Below are 17,362 nucleotides of genomic sequence, written 5' to 3'. Positions count from 1 at the left end.
CCAGTTGTATAGGTGAAGTATATCTAAATTGATTTTCACTTTTGAGTCCATTCCCGAATTGTCTAGGTCTCGATAGGCTTCTGGTGTTCTAAGGCGATGAACTTTACTCTGTGAAAATTAGCTGAAAAAGTTGATGCGCTGAACTGTAAATACTCTGTCAATGGTCGCTGGTGCGTTCATTGAAGCATAGAATGATCATGTAGACTAATACATCGGAGCGCAGATCCCATTTGCTGTACATATCTTTTTCTAATAGTGAATTCCTCCGGATCGTGTCTTCTCTGTGAGTTGAATGTGAGTATGTGTTTTAGCGGATGTAAAAATGCAATGCGAATTTGTGTTTGCGTTCGTGCTGGATTGCGGTTGTGGCTTACTGGTCATATGTTATCTAATGATGCTGAGGTATTACTTGGAGCTCTTGCATACATTTTCTTGTTGGTGCTAGATAGTTTATGTTCAATCGAAGCTTCGTCGAGGACCTGGTGTAATGAGTAAAGGTAGAAAAAGGAGACAACCGATGCATAGGTTGAATTTGTGTTTGGGCGTGAGAGAAAGATAAAGGAAAAGGTTCAAAAAGAAAGAGAAAAAAAAATTGGAACTTCGTGCGTTGTGGGGATGGTGGTCCGAGAAAAGGAAAAAAAAATATTTATAAATATGAAAGATTAATTAAAAAAATGATTAGGAAACTAGGTCTTGATTAGGTTGTTTTGTCAAGATGCATGCGTACCATTTACATGTTTAACCTATTATAATCAGTTTATGTCACTTTCTTCCCAATTTAATTATGGTCCTAACTCCTAACTTCAGCTCTTCAGATCCATCGGATATGTAAAAGATTGCATCCAATTTAATAATTAAGGCAAGTTGATGTTGATATATTGCTCTAGTATGTAAAGAAAGGTTAAATTAGATGACTATTTTTTTGCTCTACTTTATTGCAAAGTAGTATTTTTTTAATTAATGTTAAGGGAAGTGGGAGGGAATAGAGTTTTGTAATGATGTGACTCGATCATTAAGCTCCGTTTTACAGAACTTTAGTTTGGTTTCACAAATGACACATAATAAAATAGAAGAAGAGAAAGTAATCATGATGATCAGGGTCAGCTGAATTTTCTTAGGACTTATTTTTTTGTGCTTTTTAAAAAAGCAAAAACAAATTTTACTTTCCTGTTAAAATTTAAAATGTCATTCAAATATTAAAAATTTATGAAAAAATTATATGAAAATAACGTATCAATATTTACGTGTTGTGAAAATTTCACATGTTTCAAGCCCAAAAAATATAAACAATGGTTTTGAAAGTTTATAAAAAAAAAGGGTTAAAACATGTCAAACAAAAAGAAAAGCAAAGTGTAAAAGTTGATCAAAACTAGCCCACAGCTATTCCGAGGCAGCAATATAAACATGACGTATGGAACTCTAACATTCATCTCGAGGCAGCATTATGCACAACTCATGATGTCCATTGTCCAAGATTATCAATTGATCACCTTCACTCCGTGGCTTACCCCATAGCTATTGAAACTCCTCCGGCCCGACACATGGAGCAGCGACGATAACTAGTCAGGATTTGATGATATTAAGATATGATTTTGATATAGCTTAGTCTCTTTGGAGAGATAATAAGAAAAGAAAAATAATTTGCCAAATAACCTATTTCGTGTATTTCAATACAGAAGAAGAACCGAAGGACAATAAACAAAAGAGCTGCTTAGCAATAGCATACCAAAAGAAAAGTAAATTGATACGTTTGTTAATATCTTCCTCGTAGTTCTCAATCGAATTCATCCTTTATCTGCAGGTTATGAGCAATCTCATACCATTCTTCTCCCAGTATATTGTGTTGTTATTCGTACAATGATTACAAAGATTGGTGACTGCCTCTTAAAAGTCGTTGAAATTGCAGTAAATTTCAACATCCGATGTGCACTATCAGAGATAGCAATATAAGTTTAATCAGCCAAACTTAAATCACTTAAACAGGTAGAGAGGAGAGACAACGACATCTAGCCGTTCAAACTTCTATCAAGTACCCCGAAAACAAATAGAACAAATCTAATCCTAAACAAGAAGAACTAAATTCGTGGGGTTTGCAGGATGTTCCATGAATTTTCAAGTAATCAAGTTTTCTCGTGAGTATCTCTAAATTATTAAAGAAAAAAAGTTGCTCTACTCACGGCCCGGCTTACCAGTTTGCACAATAAACAATCCATGTTTATGTATTGTTTTTTTTTTTTTTTGATGACCCAGGGAACCCCCGCACGGCCGACAGCCGGGAGGTAAACCCTGGGGGCGACACGTGCTAGCCACCACACACGTGCACCGGTTAAGTCACCCTGCGGCACCCGAGATTCGAACACTCAACCTTTTGCGAGAGGAAGAGTGCGCGCTCCAGCAGCGCCACCCAGACGGGTGGTATGTTTATGTATTGTTCGTAGATAAAAAATAAAAAAAAAACACAATAATTTTTATGACTTGATCCCATTTAAAACAATTTGTGCACAGGATACCACATGAAATTCTTATCAGTTACGCAACTAAAGGTTTGGACAACAAATGTACCCAGCCCATTATAGAGCAACCCTAATGGAAGAAGACCAACTGTAGATGGATCAAACCTAGCCCCAAATTCGTTCACACTTCTAGCGCAGCAATTATAGCGCCGCTTCTAGCACAGCAATTCTAGCACCGCTAAGCTCAGTCGCTATTGCTGTGCTGTAAGGGCAACTCCTCAAGAGTCATGAAAAAAACAAAGCAGTTGCCTTGAGCCGTTGCTTGTGCCATTTGAGCGAGTTTTCTTACTTTTAGGGATGGTTTTGCCTGTCGCCTGTCATCAATTCTTTTAGCAGTTATTTCAATAAAATGTATAATATTTAGTTAAATGAATCAGAGTGTCAGTTGATAGGCGCCATATAAAAGTCTGTTTTACAGATCAAGAATGGATGGGAGTTCTCTTGTTGCGAAGTGTAGCGCAACCACTTTTGCTTCCTTTCCACCGATTATTTATACTTTCATGCAAGATTAAATTAAGTAATGTATCTTGACATAATAATTATCCACTGAGGAATTGTGTTAGTGTGAAGAGGACGGAAATGGAGAACCTAAAAATAGACAAGGCAACATGAAAACAAATGCATTCGTCCAAGTTATACCAAGTTCAAGCAGGCGAAACAACCAAACAAGCAATCCTTTACTCAAAAGCCATGGGCGGATGACTCTTCCGTTTCATTACGCAATTAATGAAAAAAAATATTGATTCTATGCAAATACATTGCGATAAAGTTATTTTCAAGGGAAGCAAATCAGAAGCCATTCTCCAAAAGCAACATTTCATCACTTCATCTGCGAGAGTTTTCCTTGTCGGCTTCTAAAATCATGTGCGGGTGTTTTCCCTTTGAGAGCCATCCCGAAGGAACAGCATGGACGTCAATGTTTCCACACCCTGTAAAGACATGCATCAAAGGATGTGTCCAACCCTTTCAACTATCTGTCCATGTCCCCCAATTGACATACTGAGATATCGCAATGCAAATCAGCGTCCGCCGACTCACGGAAGAACATTTTGATCCCGCCCATAGCATCGGCGTGGTCTACTATTGGCCCGAAAAACCCGACAGATCCAACAGACCAAAACCCGCGTCAGAGTAGCCGAACGACATGTACTGGCCCTCCTCGTCTCCTGCACCATACGTGTCTCCAGCTCCTAGCTGGAACGAGTCATCGTAACTCGGGATCCGATCCTCGAACTCCCAGAACTCGCCGATCCCAGAAGACTCAGACGTGACCCGTACCAACTCGGCCTCACCGCTCACGACTTTGCAAGGCGAAGTGGTGGTTGAAGGCGGGAGACCAAAGCTCGTCGTGCAAAGCCTCTAGGAGGTACCTGTTCGCCGATTCCGAGTCGCCGGACTCCGACATGAGGTCGACCACTGCCCCCGGCGCTGCAATATCATCCTAGAAGCTCCGCATGAGAGTCCACATCTGGAGCAACGGGCTTGGGATCGGTGTCATCCCTGAGCTTCTTCACCTCCGATTGGAATTCCATCTCGTCCAACCTGTCGTCTCTGACTCGCTTCCTGTTGCTCTGAATTGTCACTTCTTTGACAGTCCTAGTTCTCGAGATCCATTACCGAATTCTCAATGGACGACGACGACGAGACCACAATCGCAAACATCAAACTAAAACAAATGTTAACAAAGCAATGAGACACTCACTATACACAAAAATAAATTATGTGAAATTATTAATTACCATAACTAAAAGAAGGAGAGTAAAGAAATTTGGGGCCTACAATTTTAATTGCAATCGAATGATTGAATGCAATTTTATCTTTTAAGTAAAAATTGGATTGATTAGTCATACAGAGGTGAAAATAGCAACACGTCTTTTTCAAGGGTAAAAAGGATTGGAAGTAACATTTGATATGGCGAATCTTTTATGCATTATTATATAAGTCCCACACGTCCAGTCAAAATGTTCGGCAGCTGTAATTACTATTTATTTTGAGCGAATTTTTAATATCACACCACCAAATACAAGTTGCATTAAAGCTGGGGTTATCTTATGCTTGTTGTACAAACCAAACCTATGTAAAAAACGAACCGCGATTTCTTGAGATTGATGATTGACTAGGGAATTCAAACTTATGATCAAGAAGGTTTTAAATCACATGCAAGTAAATTTTACCCAACTCAACCAACCATGTTGATGATCTCACATTCGTAATTTGCCTTTACCATGAGTCTTTTCTTCACGCCATTAAATTGGATAGGGAGTTAAGCTCTGAAAAATAAATATCAATATCAAAGGTGATGTTGATAGCAAATGAGAAAAAAGGAAACATAATCGCGTACCAATGACATACTAAACACGGCTTTTACGAAATAAATATTAAAGTAAGTGTCTCGCTACTAATGGGGGATGACACCACAGAATCACTTTATTATCCTCCCTCAAGAGAGTTGAATTAATAAGTTTTCCTTGAGTCAAGCCTCAAGTTGGAGTTCCGAGATCCATTGAAATTCCAGTAAATTTCAACGTTCGATGGGCACTATCAGAGATAGCAATATAAGTTTAATCAGCCCAATTTATATTACTTACAAAGGTAGAGAGGAGAGACAATGACATCTTGCCGTTCAAACTTCTATCACGTACCACAAAAACAAATATAATAAATTTAATCCTAAACAAGAAGAACTAAATTCGTGGGGTTTGCAGAATATTCTATAAATTTTCAGATAGTCGGCTTTTCACATCAATATCTCTGAATTATTAAAAACAAGTTAAAAAAAGAGTTATCAATATTAATCATAGAGGCCGTACAAAAATCGAACTTCTTTTTGGGACGTCTTACTTCCCTTTATAAAGCGAAGGCTTAATACCTCAAAAAACCCTAAACTGGTATACTTGTGACAATTTTACCCCAAACTAATTTTCTGACCATGAAAAATTTCAAACTGGTACACCTGTGATAAATTTACCCCAAACTAATTTTTTGACCATAAAAAATCCCGAACTAGTACATTTGTGACGATTTTACCCTCTATTAGTTTCCATTAAATTGAATTAATACCATAAAAAATCATAAACCGGTATGCCTATGACAAACGGAGGGTAAAACATAAAATTGGTACATCCGTCAATTGTCACGTGTCATTTAACAAAGCAATTTGACAATAAAATTTAACGGAAATAAACTGAGGGTAAATTTGTCACAAGTGTACTAGTTTGGGGTTTTTTATGGTCAAAATTAATTTTGGGTAAAATTATCACAGGTGTACTAGTTTAGGATTTTTCGCGGCATTAACCCTAAAGTGAATGATGAAGCTCTTGTCTAGGATCGAGAGCTTCCAAAGGAGAGGACTTCATAATTTTATATAATTTTCTTCACACAATACAAAATAAACATTAAAATATTCATTTACTACGTATGAATTAGATCCACGTGGCATCCCTCTACGTCAACCCAAATTCCTTTTTCTATGATTTCCAACCGTCGAAACTTCATTAATTTTTTGCTTTCAATTATACCTTAGAAACATTTTTCACCGTCCCATTATTTCCACCTAAATTTCTGAGCTCTTTCTATAATTTACAGCCGGAAGTTTTAGCATGGATAGTAATGGCCAGACCTTCGGAAGTTTTAGCATGAATAGCTTTCCAAATACGATCACAACATAATACCAACTCTGGATAGCAAGGGAAAACAAAAAAAAAGAGAATCGGCAAAGAAGGATTCACCTGTACTGAATTGATCTTTCCTTACCAAATTTACATGCATCTACCCGTACTCAAACCTTTCAAGCTGAGAGCAATGCGGATGCGGAAAGAGCAGGAGTTTCACCCAGTGCAGTACAACTTTGACTCCGTCCTCGTGGGGCCTTGAAACAGAGCAACAACAAAAATGCGAATGATGGACGGACAGAAGAAGCACATGTAATGAAGACAATGAAATGCTGAGAGAAGGATAGAGAGTCCATAGTTATGATTGTGGCCTTGTCAAGTGCAGTCAGCGAGCTTCTATTTTAAGAGACAAGCTCTCGGTAGCGTATTCAGCAGATTTAAGCAGACACCACTGCTCATTCACAAGGAAGACATGTCCAGTAAACAAAACATTTTAAGCACTAGCAGAAAAAGATGACAAATCTAATCCAACAAGAAGAGTATATAACAAGTTTAATCCAACAATAAGCATATGACCAGCAGAATCAACACGGTTATACTCGAATTTTGGCAAACATAATTCAGTATTGATTTAGTTTCATATAGGACTCATGTGCAAGAATGGACAACGACCAATTCACCACCTATAAAACGAGGACTGATATTTTGACGATGTCAAAGCATGAATACTAAACAGAGAAGATGTTAGCATGGCGCTGTGAAGATTTAGCTAAAAAATACACACTTCTCTACTCTTCACTCATTTACACACATATATGCAAAAGCACTCACCAAACACCTCATTGCTCTCTGTTTTTATTCTTTCCTCATACTTTTTAATGTTAGTTCATGGCAAAGAAGTAATCCATCTAAGGGATGACCTTCTAGGCTCTCAATCGATTCAAGAGTAAGACATCACTCCTCTTTACCCCGGTCAGAATTCACCAGTCCATGTATTTTGCACCTCAAACGGTTCTACCTTCATATTATTTCCGGACAAAATCACATTATAATGCATGCCAATAGGAGCATCTGTTTCTTGAGAAATTTGCTATCCTATCATATCAATATGAAAGCTTCCCTGGCCACTATGACAAATAGCAATCAGTGCAATTGAGAAATCCTCAATTGGCCCAAATGACAGCTCAAAGGATGTATGCGGAAACAAGGTGCCCCCCACATACATACCTTCAGTAAAGAAAATCAGGGGCTCGATCTACCATGGTCCAAGTTGTATGCGGGGGATATGAGCGATCTTGTCCCAGTCCTCGCCTCCATCTCTCTTGCACCTCCTCTCCAATTCTGGGCAACCGCAGATGTCTAGGTGAGTAAGGGATGCGAGCCTTCGCATTCCTTCGGGTAATGACGTCAGCGAGGGACACGAGCCGATTGCGAGCCGCTGAAGCGATTGGAGGGCCTCGAGATCTTGTAAATCCTTCAAATTCTTGCAACTGTCAATATCGAGGTGCTCGACATTGCGGAGCCGTAGAAGCCACCGCGGGAGAGACGCCAGTTTTGGAAGGAGATCGAGAACCACGGAGCGGAGATTCTGAAGTCCTCCATGAAAATCCAAGTCGTTGTTGATGTTGCCGCTTTCGTCTTTGCATAAATCCAACTCCTTACAATCACAAATATGGAGTTCCACGAGGTTCGATAGATGCTGCGGCGAGAGGGAAGTTAACCGATGACATCCATCGATGCGAAGAAACTCGAGGGAGGTGAGGCTTTTCAAACACTCCTCAAGCAAACATTCTGGAAACTCCATATTCTCGATTCCCAGGCTCTTCAACTTATTGAGCTCAAATATCATATTTATCAATGCTGGGTTGGACGCAGCCAGCGTCAATTTCTCAAGACGTGGAGTTTGTGCAATGGCTTTCAATTTCATACAGCCACTGATCTCTAATTCCAATAGGCTAGGAAATGGTGGTGTTGAAGTGGATGAATGGCTTGGCTCGATGTCTTCCAATTCAGGCATCCTCCAAATCCATAAAGACTTGAGGCGAGGTAGTTGGCCTAGTGGAGGGAGACGTTTACATCCTCCGCAAAAGAAGATGCGTACCTCGACTAAATTTGGCAAGGAAGCCGTAAGGTTTTCCGTCATCCACTTTGGAAAGCTCTCACCTTTATATTCCCAGATCGTCAACTTCTGCAGATTTGAGTGCGGCTGCGGTCCACCTAACAGCGCTTCATCTCTATTCCCGATTACTGCATTATCGGTATCGAAATCCCCCCATTTAAGTTGCAATGATTCCAGAGAATGCTTTCCTATCAAGTTCGCTGCCTTGGATTCTGCTACCACATCCGTCACGCTTCCCAAATTTTCAATGCTAAGGCTTCCTCGGATGTCATTAAGCCCATTTAGCTCCCCAAGTTCGCAACAATCCTTAGCAAGAGCTTTATCGTCGGGCAAAATGAAGCGCGTTAGCCTATGCAGAGAACTCAATTGCCCTAGTCCGTATGGCACATAACCAAGTTCATGACAATCATCTATGTCTAGATTTCGAAGGTTGACTAACTTCCTTATATCCTTCGGCAATTCTTTAAGGTGGAAACAAAATTTGAGATTAAGTGTTTGCAAATTCTGCAATCTCGTAATGGAGTTAGGAAGCCTTTCGAGTTCTAAATTGTAAGAGAGATCGAGATACGTGAGATGCTTCAACTTACCAATGGACCTTGGCACCTTCCCGACATATGTGTAATACAGACCCAATATGCGTAACTTTTTGAAACTTTGAATGAGTAGGCGTAGATCTGCTTCACTTGTTGGTCCTCTTGATCCAATTTCCCGATATCTAGCGACAGACAGAAATGTTCTCAGGGGGCTTGCTTTCAAGGGTGAGATTGGAAGTTCACCCATAATATTGGAATTTAAACGATGAGATAAATGACGAGCTCTTTCATGTATGGATTTTGTGTCATCCAATGCCACCCAATACTCGGTCCCCGCAACTAAGCAAGCTAGATCATGCATCAAATCGTGCATCTTGCAAGTCCCCTCGTTCGTGAAAGGTTCTTTTTTAAAATCTTGGAAGAAGTTGCTCCAAAGTAGATCCATGAAATATCCATGAGCAATGTCTTCTAAATGCTGACTTCTATTTGATGGCTGGATAAATCCTCCTGCCATCCAAAGATTGACCAAAGTCCGCTTCTTTATCTCATAATCTTTGGGAAACAATGAACAAAACATGAAACATTGTTTCAAATGTGAAGGAAGATGGTCATAACTACGCTTAAGAACTAATTTTATGTTGTCTTCCCTTTGAGACACATCTGGGAGCTCATTTTCTTTGAATTTCAACCATTCGTGCTTACTTTTCTTAGAGAGTAAACTCCCAACAGTTCGAACAACCAACGGAACCCCAGAGCACTTTCTAACTATATCTTTACCAATAGCTCGCATGTCAGGATCTTGTAATTCCTCTTCTTTACAACAAGCCATGTGCATTAGTAAATCAAAAGACATACTTTCAGATAAGCCCCCAAGAAGATGAGACGAAGCAGTGCCGGTGATCTTCGCAACCGAAGGAAGGCGTGTAGTTATAAGGATCTTGCTTCCTTTAGCTCCTCCAACCAATAAAGTTTTCAAGCTTGACCATCTTTCTTCTTCCTCATTCCACAAATCATCTAAAACTAAGAGATATCTCTTTCCATCAATTGTGGCCCTCAGTTCACTTTGCAACCGTTCCATCGAAACCTTGGTTGGTTCTTTCTCCTTTGCACAAGCAATGATATTTTTCACTATATTTTTCGTGTCAAATTCATTAGAGATACAAACCCACATTTTCAAGTTAAATTGTTTACTGACCATCTCATCATTATACACACATTGAGCAAGAGCTGTTTTTCCAAGCCCACCAATACCAACTATCGGAAGGATGGAAACATTCTCATTCACGTTTGAATCCAATAAGAATGCTATGATCTTCTTCTTATCATCATCTCTCCCTCTAATATCTCCCTCACGTATAAACGAATGTGTCTCTTCTCTCTTCCGCCACTCTCTCTCTACTCGCGAATCCACGGGGCGCTCGGCCAAGTGGAATCTCCTACCAGCATTAATGGCTTCTATTCTCTCCCTCACTGCTCTTATTTTGTAACTCATCTTTAGTTTAAAAGCAAGCTGGTTTGAACTTGAGAAAAATGCCTTTACCTCCTTGATCATTGCATTGTGTTCCCTCAATTCTCGTCGTGTAGCTTCAATATTGAATTCTTCAAGGACATCTTGCGCATCATAGAATGCTTCTTTCAATTTCTCAAGCCAAACTCGAATTTGGCGACTTTGGTGGGATTGCTCCTCTGCATCGTCCAATACAGCCCAAAGAGTGGAGACAGTGTCCTTGAGCACCTCGAGTTCATGCTTGTTGCCCCACAACTTTCCAACCTTATCTAGTGATTGAGTAATCAGATTAGTAATGATCTCTCCAGCAAGGCTGACGATGACAGCTTCCGCCATTTTTGTTCTCTCTCTTTGTTTGTCTTCTCTGTGCATCAGAAGATATTAATCCAGTCAGTTCGAAGGCTAGAGACTTCTAGGGAAAATTACGAAATTTAGTCACAAACCATTTTTACGAATTCTAACGAGTCTTACGCTTTTCAATTTTATCAATATAGTCATAAATCTTTACGTGAAATTTCAATATAATTCTTCATACTAATTATCACTTGAAATTGGTGACTTCATACTAATTATCACCTGAAATTAGTAACGTGGTGGTCCACTTATTGTTGGCCATCCTACATGTTACGGTTGGCGATTTAACGTGGACAAAACAACGCCGTCTTTTTATTTATTTATTTTTATTTATGTTCTCCTTTTCTTTCTTTCTTTTTTTTTCTTCACAATTGTTTATCGTCATCCATCTCGCCATCGCTTGGCCAAAGCTCCTCCAATGGTCCTCCATCGATGCCCACTACCGCCTAGACCTTTGGTGGCATTCGTTGACCCATGGTCGTCCACCACCATTACCTTGATCGTCCGATCTAATGGCTCGAGCTCCGCTATGGCATGGAGTTGCACATTCTATTCATACCTAATAATGATTAGCTGATGGATCTCATAACTCCCCTTCCACATTAGTTGCATGTTCAACATTTATGGATGCCAAGTTAATTTTATGTCATTTCATTTCCTTCTAATTCCTCCTTTTCTCACTAGGATTTCCGAAAGAAATTATGTGACTTGTAAGTATGTAAGTAACTAACAAAATTTCATGTGATCAGTAACTTTCTACAAGAAATTCGGCTTTCAGCTAATGAAAAAGTACTAACCTGTTTTCATGATTACTAACGTTTTATATAAAAGGTAACATTTCTAGGTTGATTCTTATCGTCCCATATATATAGAAAGACAACTTTGAACAAAACTGATGGTTTTTGCGATGTAATAGTAAATCTTATATAACATGTGGTTTGTAACTTATTCATGGGATAAGTAAGTCTTTGCCTTATAAAAAGTAATTACCGCCGACCCTGTTTAATTAAAAAAAAATGCTAGGTATTGGCAAACCATAGTTAAACCTCCCACGTGGTCCAGAAAATGAAAATTAAAGTTTATTTTTCTCAGCAGATGCAAATAAAAATTTCGCCTGAAGGGGGCTAAAGAACAAAGCCTAGCTTTTTTCTGATGATGCCCATTTTCCTAGTTTCATCACAAGCTTTCCATAGAAGACAGTGCACGTTCACGTGTATGCCCAACTTGTTTACCAGAGACATCGAGTATTAAGTGTAATAAGATTTGGATCTTGAAAAGGATGGAAAATTATTATAGCTGTCTGGGCAACTTCAACATCTAACTTCAAGTGGTAAAGAAAATTTATCTTCATGAATCTCTGCTTTTGCCCGAATAAAAAAGAAAGACAAAGATTATGAAGTATCATCGTGAATGAAGAAGTATGAAACCTTTTCTGTGCAAAAAAGAAATTATATTTTGGTACTGAAGTACCAATGTGCGGGGGGCTAATAAAAGCAAGCTGATGAGGATGTCTTTCAACTTTAAATTTCATACGTAGAAAGGTAAAACAGCTCTTGAAGTTGGCTAATCTTACCTTTTGAACTCTATTTAGAATTTTTGGAAATCGGGACATGTTATATGTTTTTATGTGCCTAATTTGGAAAAGGCTAAATAGCCTAAATATGTAGATCTTGAGGGCCATGTTTCACCATATAAGTCAGATCTCTAAATCCAAATAAAAGACGTTGATAGTTTCCCTAAGCATCTTTGTTTCATCGGGCTATTCATCTTCAGAAAAGCTCTCTGATTAGTTGCTATGAGAAAGAACGAACCTGGCTAATAGTGGGCTGATCGACGGCTGACCAACAAAGGCGAGGCCACAACCGGCGAGATCAAGAGAGGAGGACAGGAGATGGTGTCGGCAAGACCAAGAGAGAGAAATGAGATGAGACGGCGTTGGCAAGACTCCAGAAAGAGAGAAATCGAGGGCACTGCTGGGGAAAGTGGAGAGACTAGAGAGTCTAAGAGAGAGGCTAGCAATGAGAGTGAGAACCAAAAGAAAGTAGTGAGGGTCTTAGATATAAAAGATTTAGCATCGTTCTAAACTGTTTCAAACCAGTTCTTCCTAAGGCTGGTTCCCAGAATTTTTACATGAGAGTTGACCGGTTCTCGTGTGAACAAGTGTAGAGTTGGGCAAGTTCAGTTCGGTTCCCGATTGAACCGACCCGGTTGCTCACCCTTAATAAAAAATGTTACACATGAGTTCTAACAACAAACATTATAAAGCTAATCCTTTGATTAGCGAAAGGTAAGGACCATCATGAAGCGCAGAGTTCATTCATCTAAATAAATTAGATAGCCCCTTATATGAAATGAAAAGCCAATCATACAAAACGTTTGGTCTAAATCACAGGAGGTGGACAAACATGAGCAGTTGAACATAGGAATTCTCATCATCCACGCACATTACAAGATGAGGCCTAAATCAATATGCATATGGGACCCCACCGAGGACGGGTCCAAGGTCCGCGATTGGTTCGTCTGAGATTTTACGTGCTTCCAATGTCTATTAGTCTAACATGCTTGCAAAGGCAATGAAAGTGCTGGTAAAAACAAATCACTGATATGATAGTCTATGAAACAATAAACCGATGCATGCATGGTGAAAATAACTTGAGAGCGAAATTACCAGGAGTACTGGTGATACTGAAGGACCAAATTTGACAGTAGCAAGCCTGGATGAAATGTAGGCAACGAGATAAGAAACGATGAAGAAATGGTACTTGAGTGCTGCCTACATTGATCCTCGTCGCCTATATTTATACTCGTCGCACATCAAATGGAGAGAGAACATAGGAACATTCCTTTCTTACGTGGACTCAGCAAGGAAACATTGAATACGATCCCCTTCTTGCTTTGCAGTCTCGGTTGGACATAGGACAGATAGGGAAAAGGTGTCACGTCCAACTCGATGATTTTTGTAGTCTCAATCGTTATGGATGTATTAATATAAAGACTTCTGTTTCTGTCTACATAAGATAGTAACCCGATGATTTCCACTGGAGACAATTTTCCCCCCGAACTCTTCAAGATTGCAATTATTTCAATCTCTACAATTCTAGTTCCATTTCAGTGATAATTAAAATGTAAAGCAAATTTTCAATCATAATTCTAAAATATTTATAATTGTAAATAGCACATGGTAGACTTCTTAATCTTATAATTGTAGTTCAAATTTTTACCGTAATAACATATAACTGTAATTGCTAAAGCGTTAGCTACTAATATCCATAACTAGATAAAAGTATAACAATCTTCATATAGCAGTAAATTCCAATAATGAATCAATGTAAGAAGTGTTACCTTAAGCTAACTGCAAATTAAAAATCATAATTCATGCATTAAAAATTTAAGTATAATGAAACTTGATTGCATTGTGCAGCCATGAACTATCACTCAGTGATATACATAACATTTACTGATAATGACAGTTAATCTTAGTAAGACCAATCTAATTCAAGTCATTGTATCATATCATTTAAAACTAAAATTACCACGAAAAAATTAATATTTTCTGATATATACATATATACATATATACATATATATACACATACATATACATATATACATATATATACACATACATATATATATATATATATATATATATATATATATATATATATATATATATATATATATATTGTTGGGTGAACCTTACCACCAAACACTAGGCACGTGAGTGGAATCAGATGCTACCTAGTGTTGTTAAGAACAGGATTCATGCCATCTGTGAAGCGGCTTGTTCCCATCGATCTTTTCATCTTGCCATAGATATAATACTAGGCAGATGAGAGGGAATCAGATGCTACTTAGCTTTAATTTGTCAAGAATAAGATTCATGCCATCTGTAAAAACGGCTTGTTTCCATCAATCTCATGATTGGCTCACAAGATTGATTGATTTTACAAATATACGTAACACTAGGCAGGTGAGTGGAAATTAGATGCTACTGAGTGTTAATTTGCCAAGAACAAGATCAATGCCATCTGTAAAATGGCTTGTTCCCATTAATCTTGTGATTGGCTTACAAGATTGATTGATTTTACAAAAAATTTCCCGAGAACAGTTTTCACTGACAGAACAGAAGGTTTAATTCCTCAAAAAAATTCCAAACTTTAAGTCCAATCATAATTCTGCTCCAAACTTTTTTTTTTGTCCAAAAAGAAAATTTCGAACTTTCACTCTAGTTCCAAATCTGCCCACAAATCCATAAACTATCACTTAGTAATATACATAACAAAGATAATGACAGTTAATCTTTGTCAGACCGATCTAATACAAGTATTATATCTTATCATTTTAAACTAAAATTACCACTAAAATTACATCAAAATTGTCTATACACAACTATATACCATACATACTTGGCATGAACCCTATCAGCAAACACTAGGCAGGTGAATGGGAATCTGATGCTACTTAGCGTTAATTTGTCAAGAAGCAGGTGAATGGGAATTAATTGTTGCGTAGCGTTAATTTGTCAAGAACAAGATTCATGCCATCTGTAAAACGGCTTGTCTCCATCAGTCTTGTGATTGGCTCACAAGATTGATTGATTTTGGAAAATGTGTCAAAAAAGTCTTAAACCTATTGCATTTGTGTCAATTTAGTCCTAAACTTTTTGACGTAGTGCCAATTCAGTCCTAAACTTTTTGACACAGTGCCAATTCAGTCCTTTTGGCTAATTTTGGTCGGATATTGCTGACGTGGATGCCGACCGACCTACGTGGCACGGCTGGTGCTAATGTGGACAACTTTTAATAATATTTTCAATTTTTCAATTTTTTTATTTATTCTTTTTCTTTTCTTTTCTTTCTTTCTCTTTTTTTTTTCCCTCCCTTTCCCTTCTTGCTCCAGTGGGTCGCCGGACCTCGGTGGCCACTGGCGAGGCTCGCCCTCGCCGAATGGCCGTGAGGGCGGCCTCACCGACCATGGGTTAAGCTTGACCTTGCCAGATTCGGCTAGGTTGACCTCGCCTGCCTGGCCTCTGGCCAGTCGTTGAGGTCCGTCAATTGGCTAGAGGAAGAAGGGAGGGAGGAAAAAAAAAGAAAAAGAAAAAGAAAATAAATAAAAATAATATTCAAAAAAATATTAAAATATTATTAAAAGTTGTTTATGTTAGCGCCGGCTGTGCCACGTTGACTGACCGGTGTTCACGTCAGCAATATCTGGCCAAAATTAATTGAAAGAACTAAATTGGCACTATGTTAAAAGGTGTGTGACTAAATTGGCACCATGTTAAAAGTTTTAGGACCAAATTGGTACTATGTTAAAAGGTTTAGGACTAAATTGACACCAATAAAATTTTTAGAACTAAATTGGCACAAATGCAATAGGTTTAGGACTTTTCTGACACTTTCATGATTGATTTTACATATATACGTATATAACACTAGGCAGGTGAGTGGGACTCAGACGCTACTGAGCGTTATTTTGCCAAGAACAGCATTTATGCCATTTGTGAAATGGACTGTGCCCATCAATCTTGTGATTGGCTTACAAGATCGATTGATTTTACCAAAATTTTCCTGAGAACATTTTTCACTGACAAAACAGAAGGTCTAATTCCTTAAAAAAATTCCAAACCTTAGGTCCAATCACATTTCTACTCCGAACTTTTTTTTTTGTCTAACAAGAAAATTTCAAACTTTCACTCTAGTTCCAAATTTGCCCACAAGTCCAAAAATTACCACTAGTTTCTCCAAAATTATCAACGTCAGGTAAGGGTGAGCATGGTTCTAGAGTAGAACTTGAAATCGAAGAACCGGACCGGTAGGAACTTGTCCGGTTCTCAGTTTTCAAGGTATGCAAGGTAGTAGAACTTGAAATCGAAGAACCGGACCGGTAGGAACTTGTCCGGTTCTCAGTTTTCAAGGTATGCAAGGTAGTTTTCAGGTTCCAAAAATTAGTGAACATGTTTGGACATGTAGGTTCTAGGTTCTAGGTATGTGAGGTTCCAGGTTCTAGGTAGGTGAAACCTTTGGAACTTGTAACAAGTTTTTGTATTTTTCTTGGTCTATATCTCCGCGCAATCCTGCGGTATTCCATGGCGTCCGATGATGAGTATATAATTTGGAACTACTAGTCTGAGCTTCTATTTTATGACCGAGACTTTTACTTTGTTAATATTTAATATTCTTCGTGTGTTTAAATATAAGTTGTAGTCAGTGGATTGTAGCAGCAAGTGGTAGTTATTAAAGGTGACGATTTACTGCAATTGTTCAATTAATAATACATGTGGAACCTGGGTAGACCCTGAAACCTGTAACAAGGTAGGTTTTAGGTTTCAAGGTAAGCAAGGTAGGTTCCAAGTTCCAAAAAATAAGGAACATGTTCTAACAGGTAGGTTTCAAGTTCCAGATGAAACCTGTACGGAACCTGAAACCGCTCACCTCTAACGTCAGGGCCAGTTAGAGGTCCATTATCAGAATTGTGTCTTCATCCACACTTTCACCTTCGTATGGAACAACCATGGCCTCCTGATGTTAATAATCTTGAAGAAATTAGTGGCCATTTTTGGACACGTGGGTAGATTTGGGCCTGGAGTGAAAATTGAGGATTTTTTTTAGATGAAAAAAGTTTGGGCAGAATTTCGGTTGGAGCTAAAGTTGCGGATTTTTTTAAGGAAACAATAGTTAATAAATTGGGATTGGACGTAAATTAGCCCTTACGACAGAATA

General features: G+C 38.5%; 2 protein-coding genes across 4 annotated transcripts in view; both read right to left on the bottom strand.

Moving 5' to 3' along the window:
* Positions 1–13,417, bottom strand: part of LOC115669662 (putative disease resistance protein RGA4) — a 64,572-nt gene extending 51,155 nt beyond the window's left edge. For 2 of the 3 annotated variants that reach the window (XM_056306352.1, XM_056306353.1), the window contains exon 1: positions 7,352–11,484. In XM_056306352.1, coding sequence (XP_056162327.1) covers positions 7,380–10,655 — 3,276 coding nt within the window. In that variant the 5' untranslated portion in view covers positions 10,656–11,484 and the 3' untranslated portion in view covers positions 7,352–7,379. Of the gene's footprint in view, positions 1–7,351; positions 11,485–12,448 lie in introns of those variants that run through there. The other variant, XM_056306354.1, reaches the window with a different exon arrangement.
* The window catches only part of LOC130136194 (putative disease resistance protein RGA4), a 90,692-nt gene that overhangs the window by 51,155 nt on the left and 22,175 nt on the right, over positions 1–17,362 (bottom strand). The window lies entirely within an intron of this gene.

This window comes from Syzygium oleosum, unplaced genomic scaffold (genome assembly GCF_021117445.2).
Source record: "Syzygium oleosum isolate NSW1041296 unplaced genomic scaffold, Sole_v2.1 Sole_v2.43, whole genome shotgun sequence".
In the NCBI taxonomy this organism is placed as follows: domain Eukaryota; kingdom Viridiplantae; phylum Streptophyta; class Magnoliopsida; order Myrtales; family Myrtaceae; genus Syzygium; species Syzygium oleosum.
This window is presented reverse-complemented; position numbering and strand designations above follow the sequence as displayed.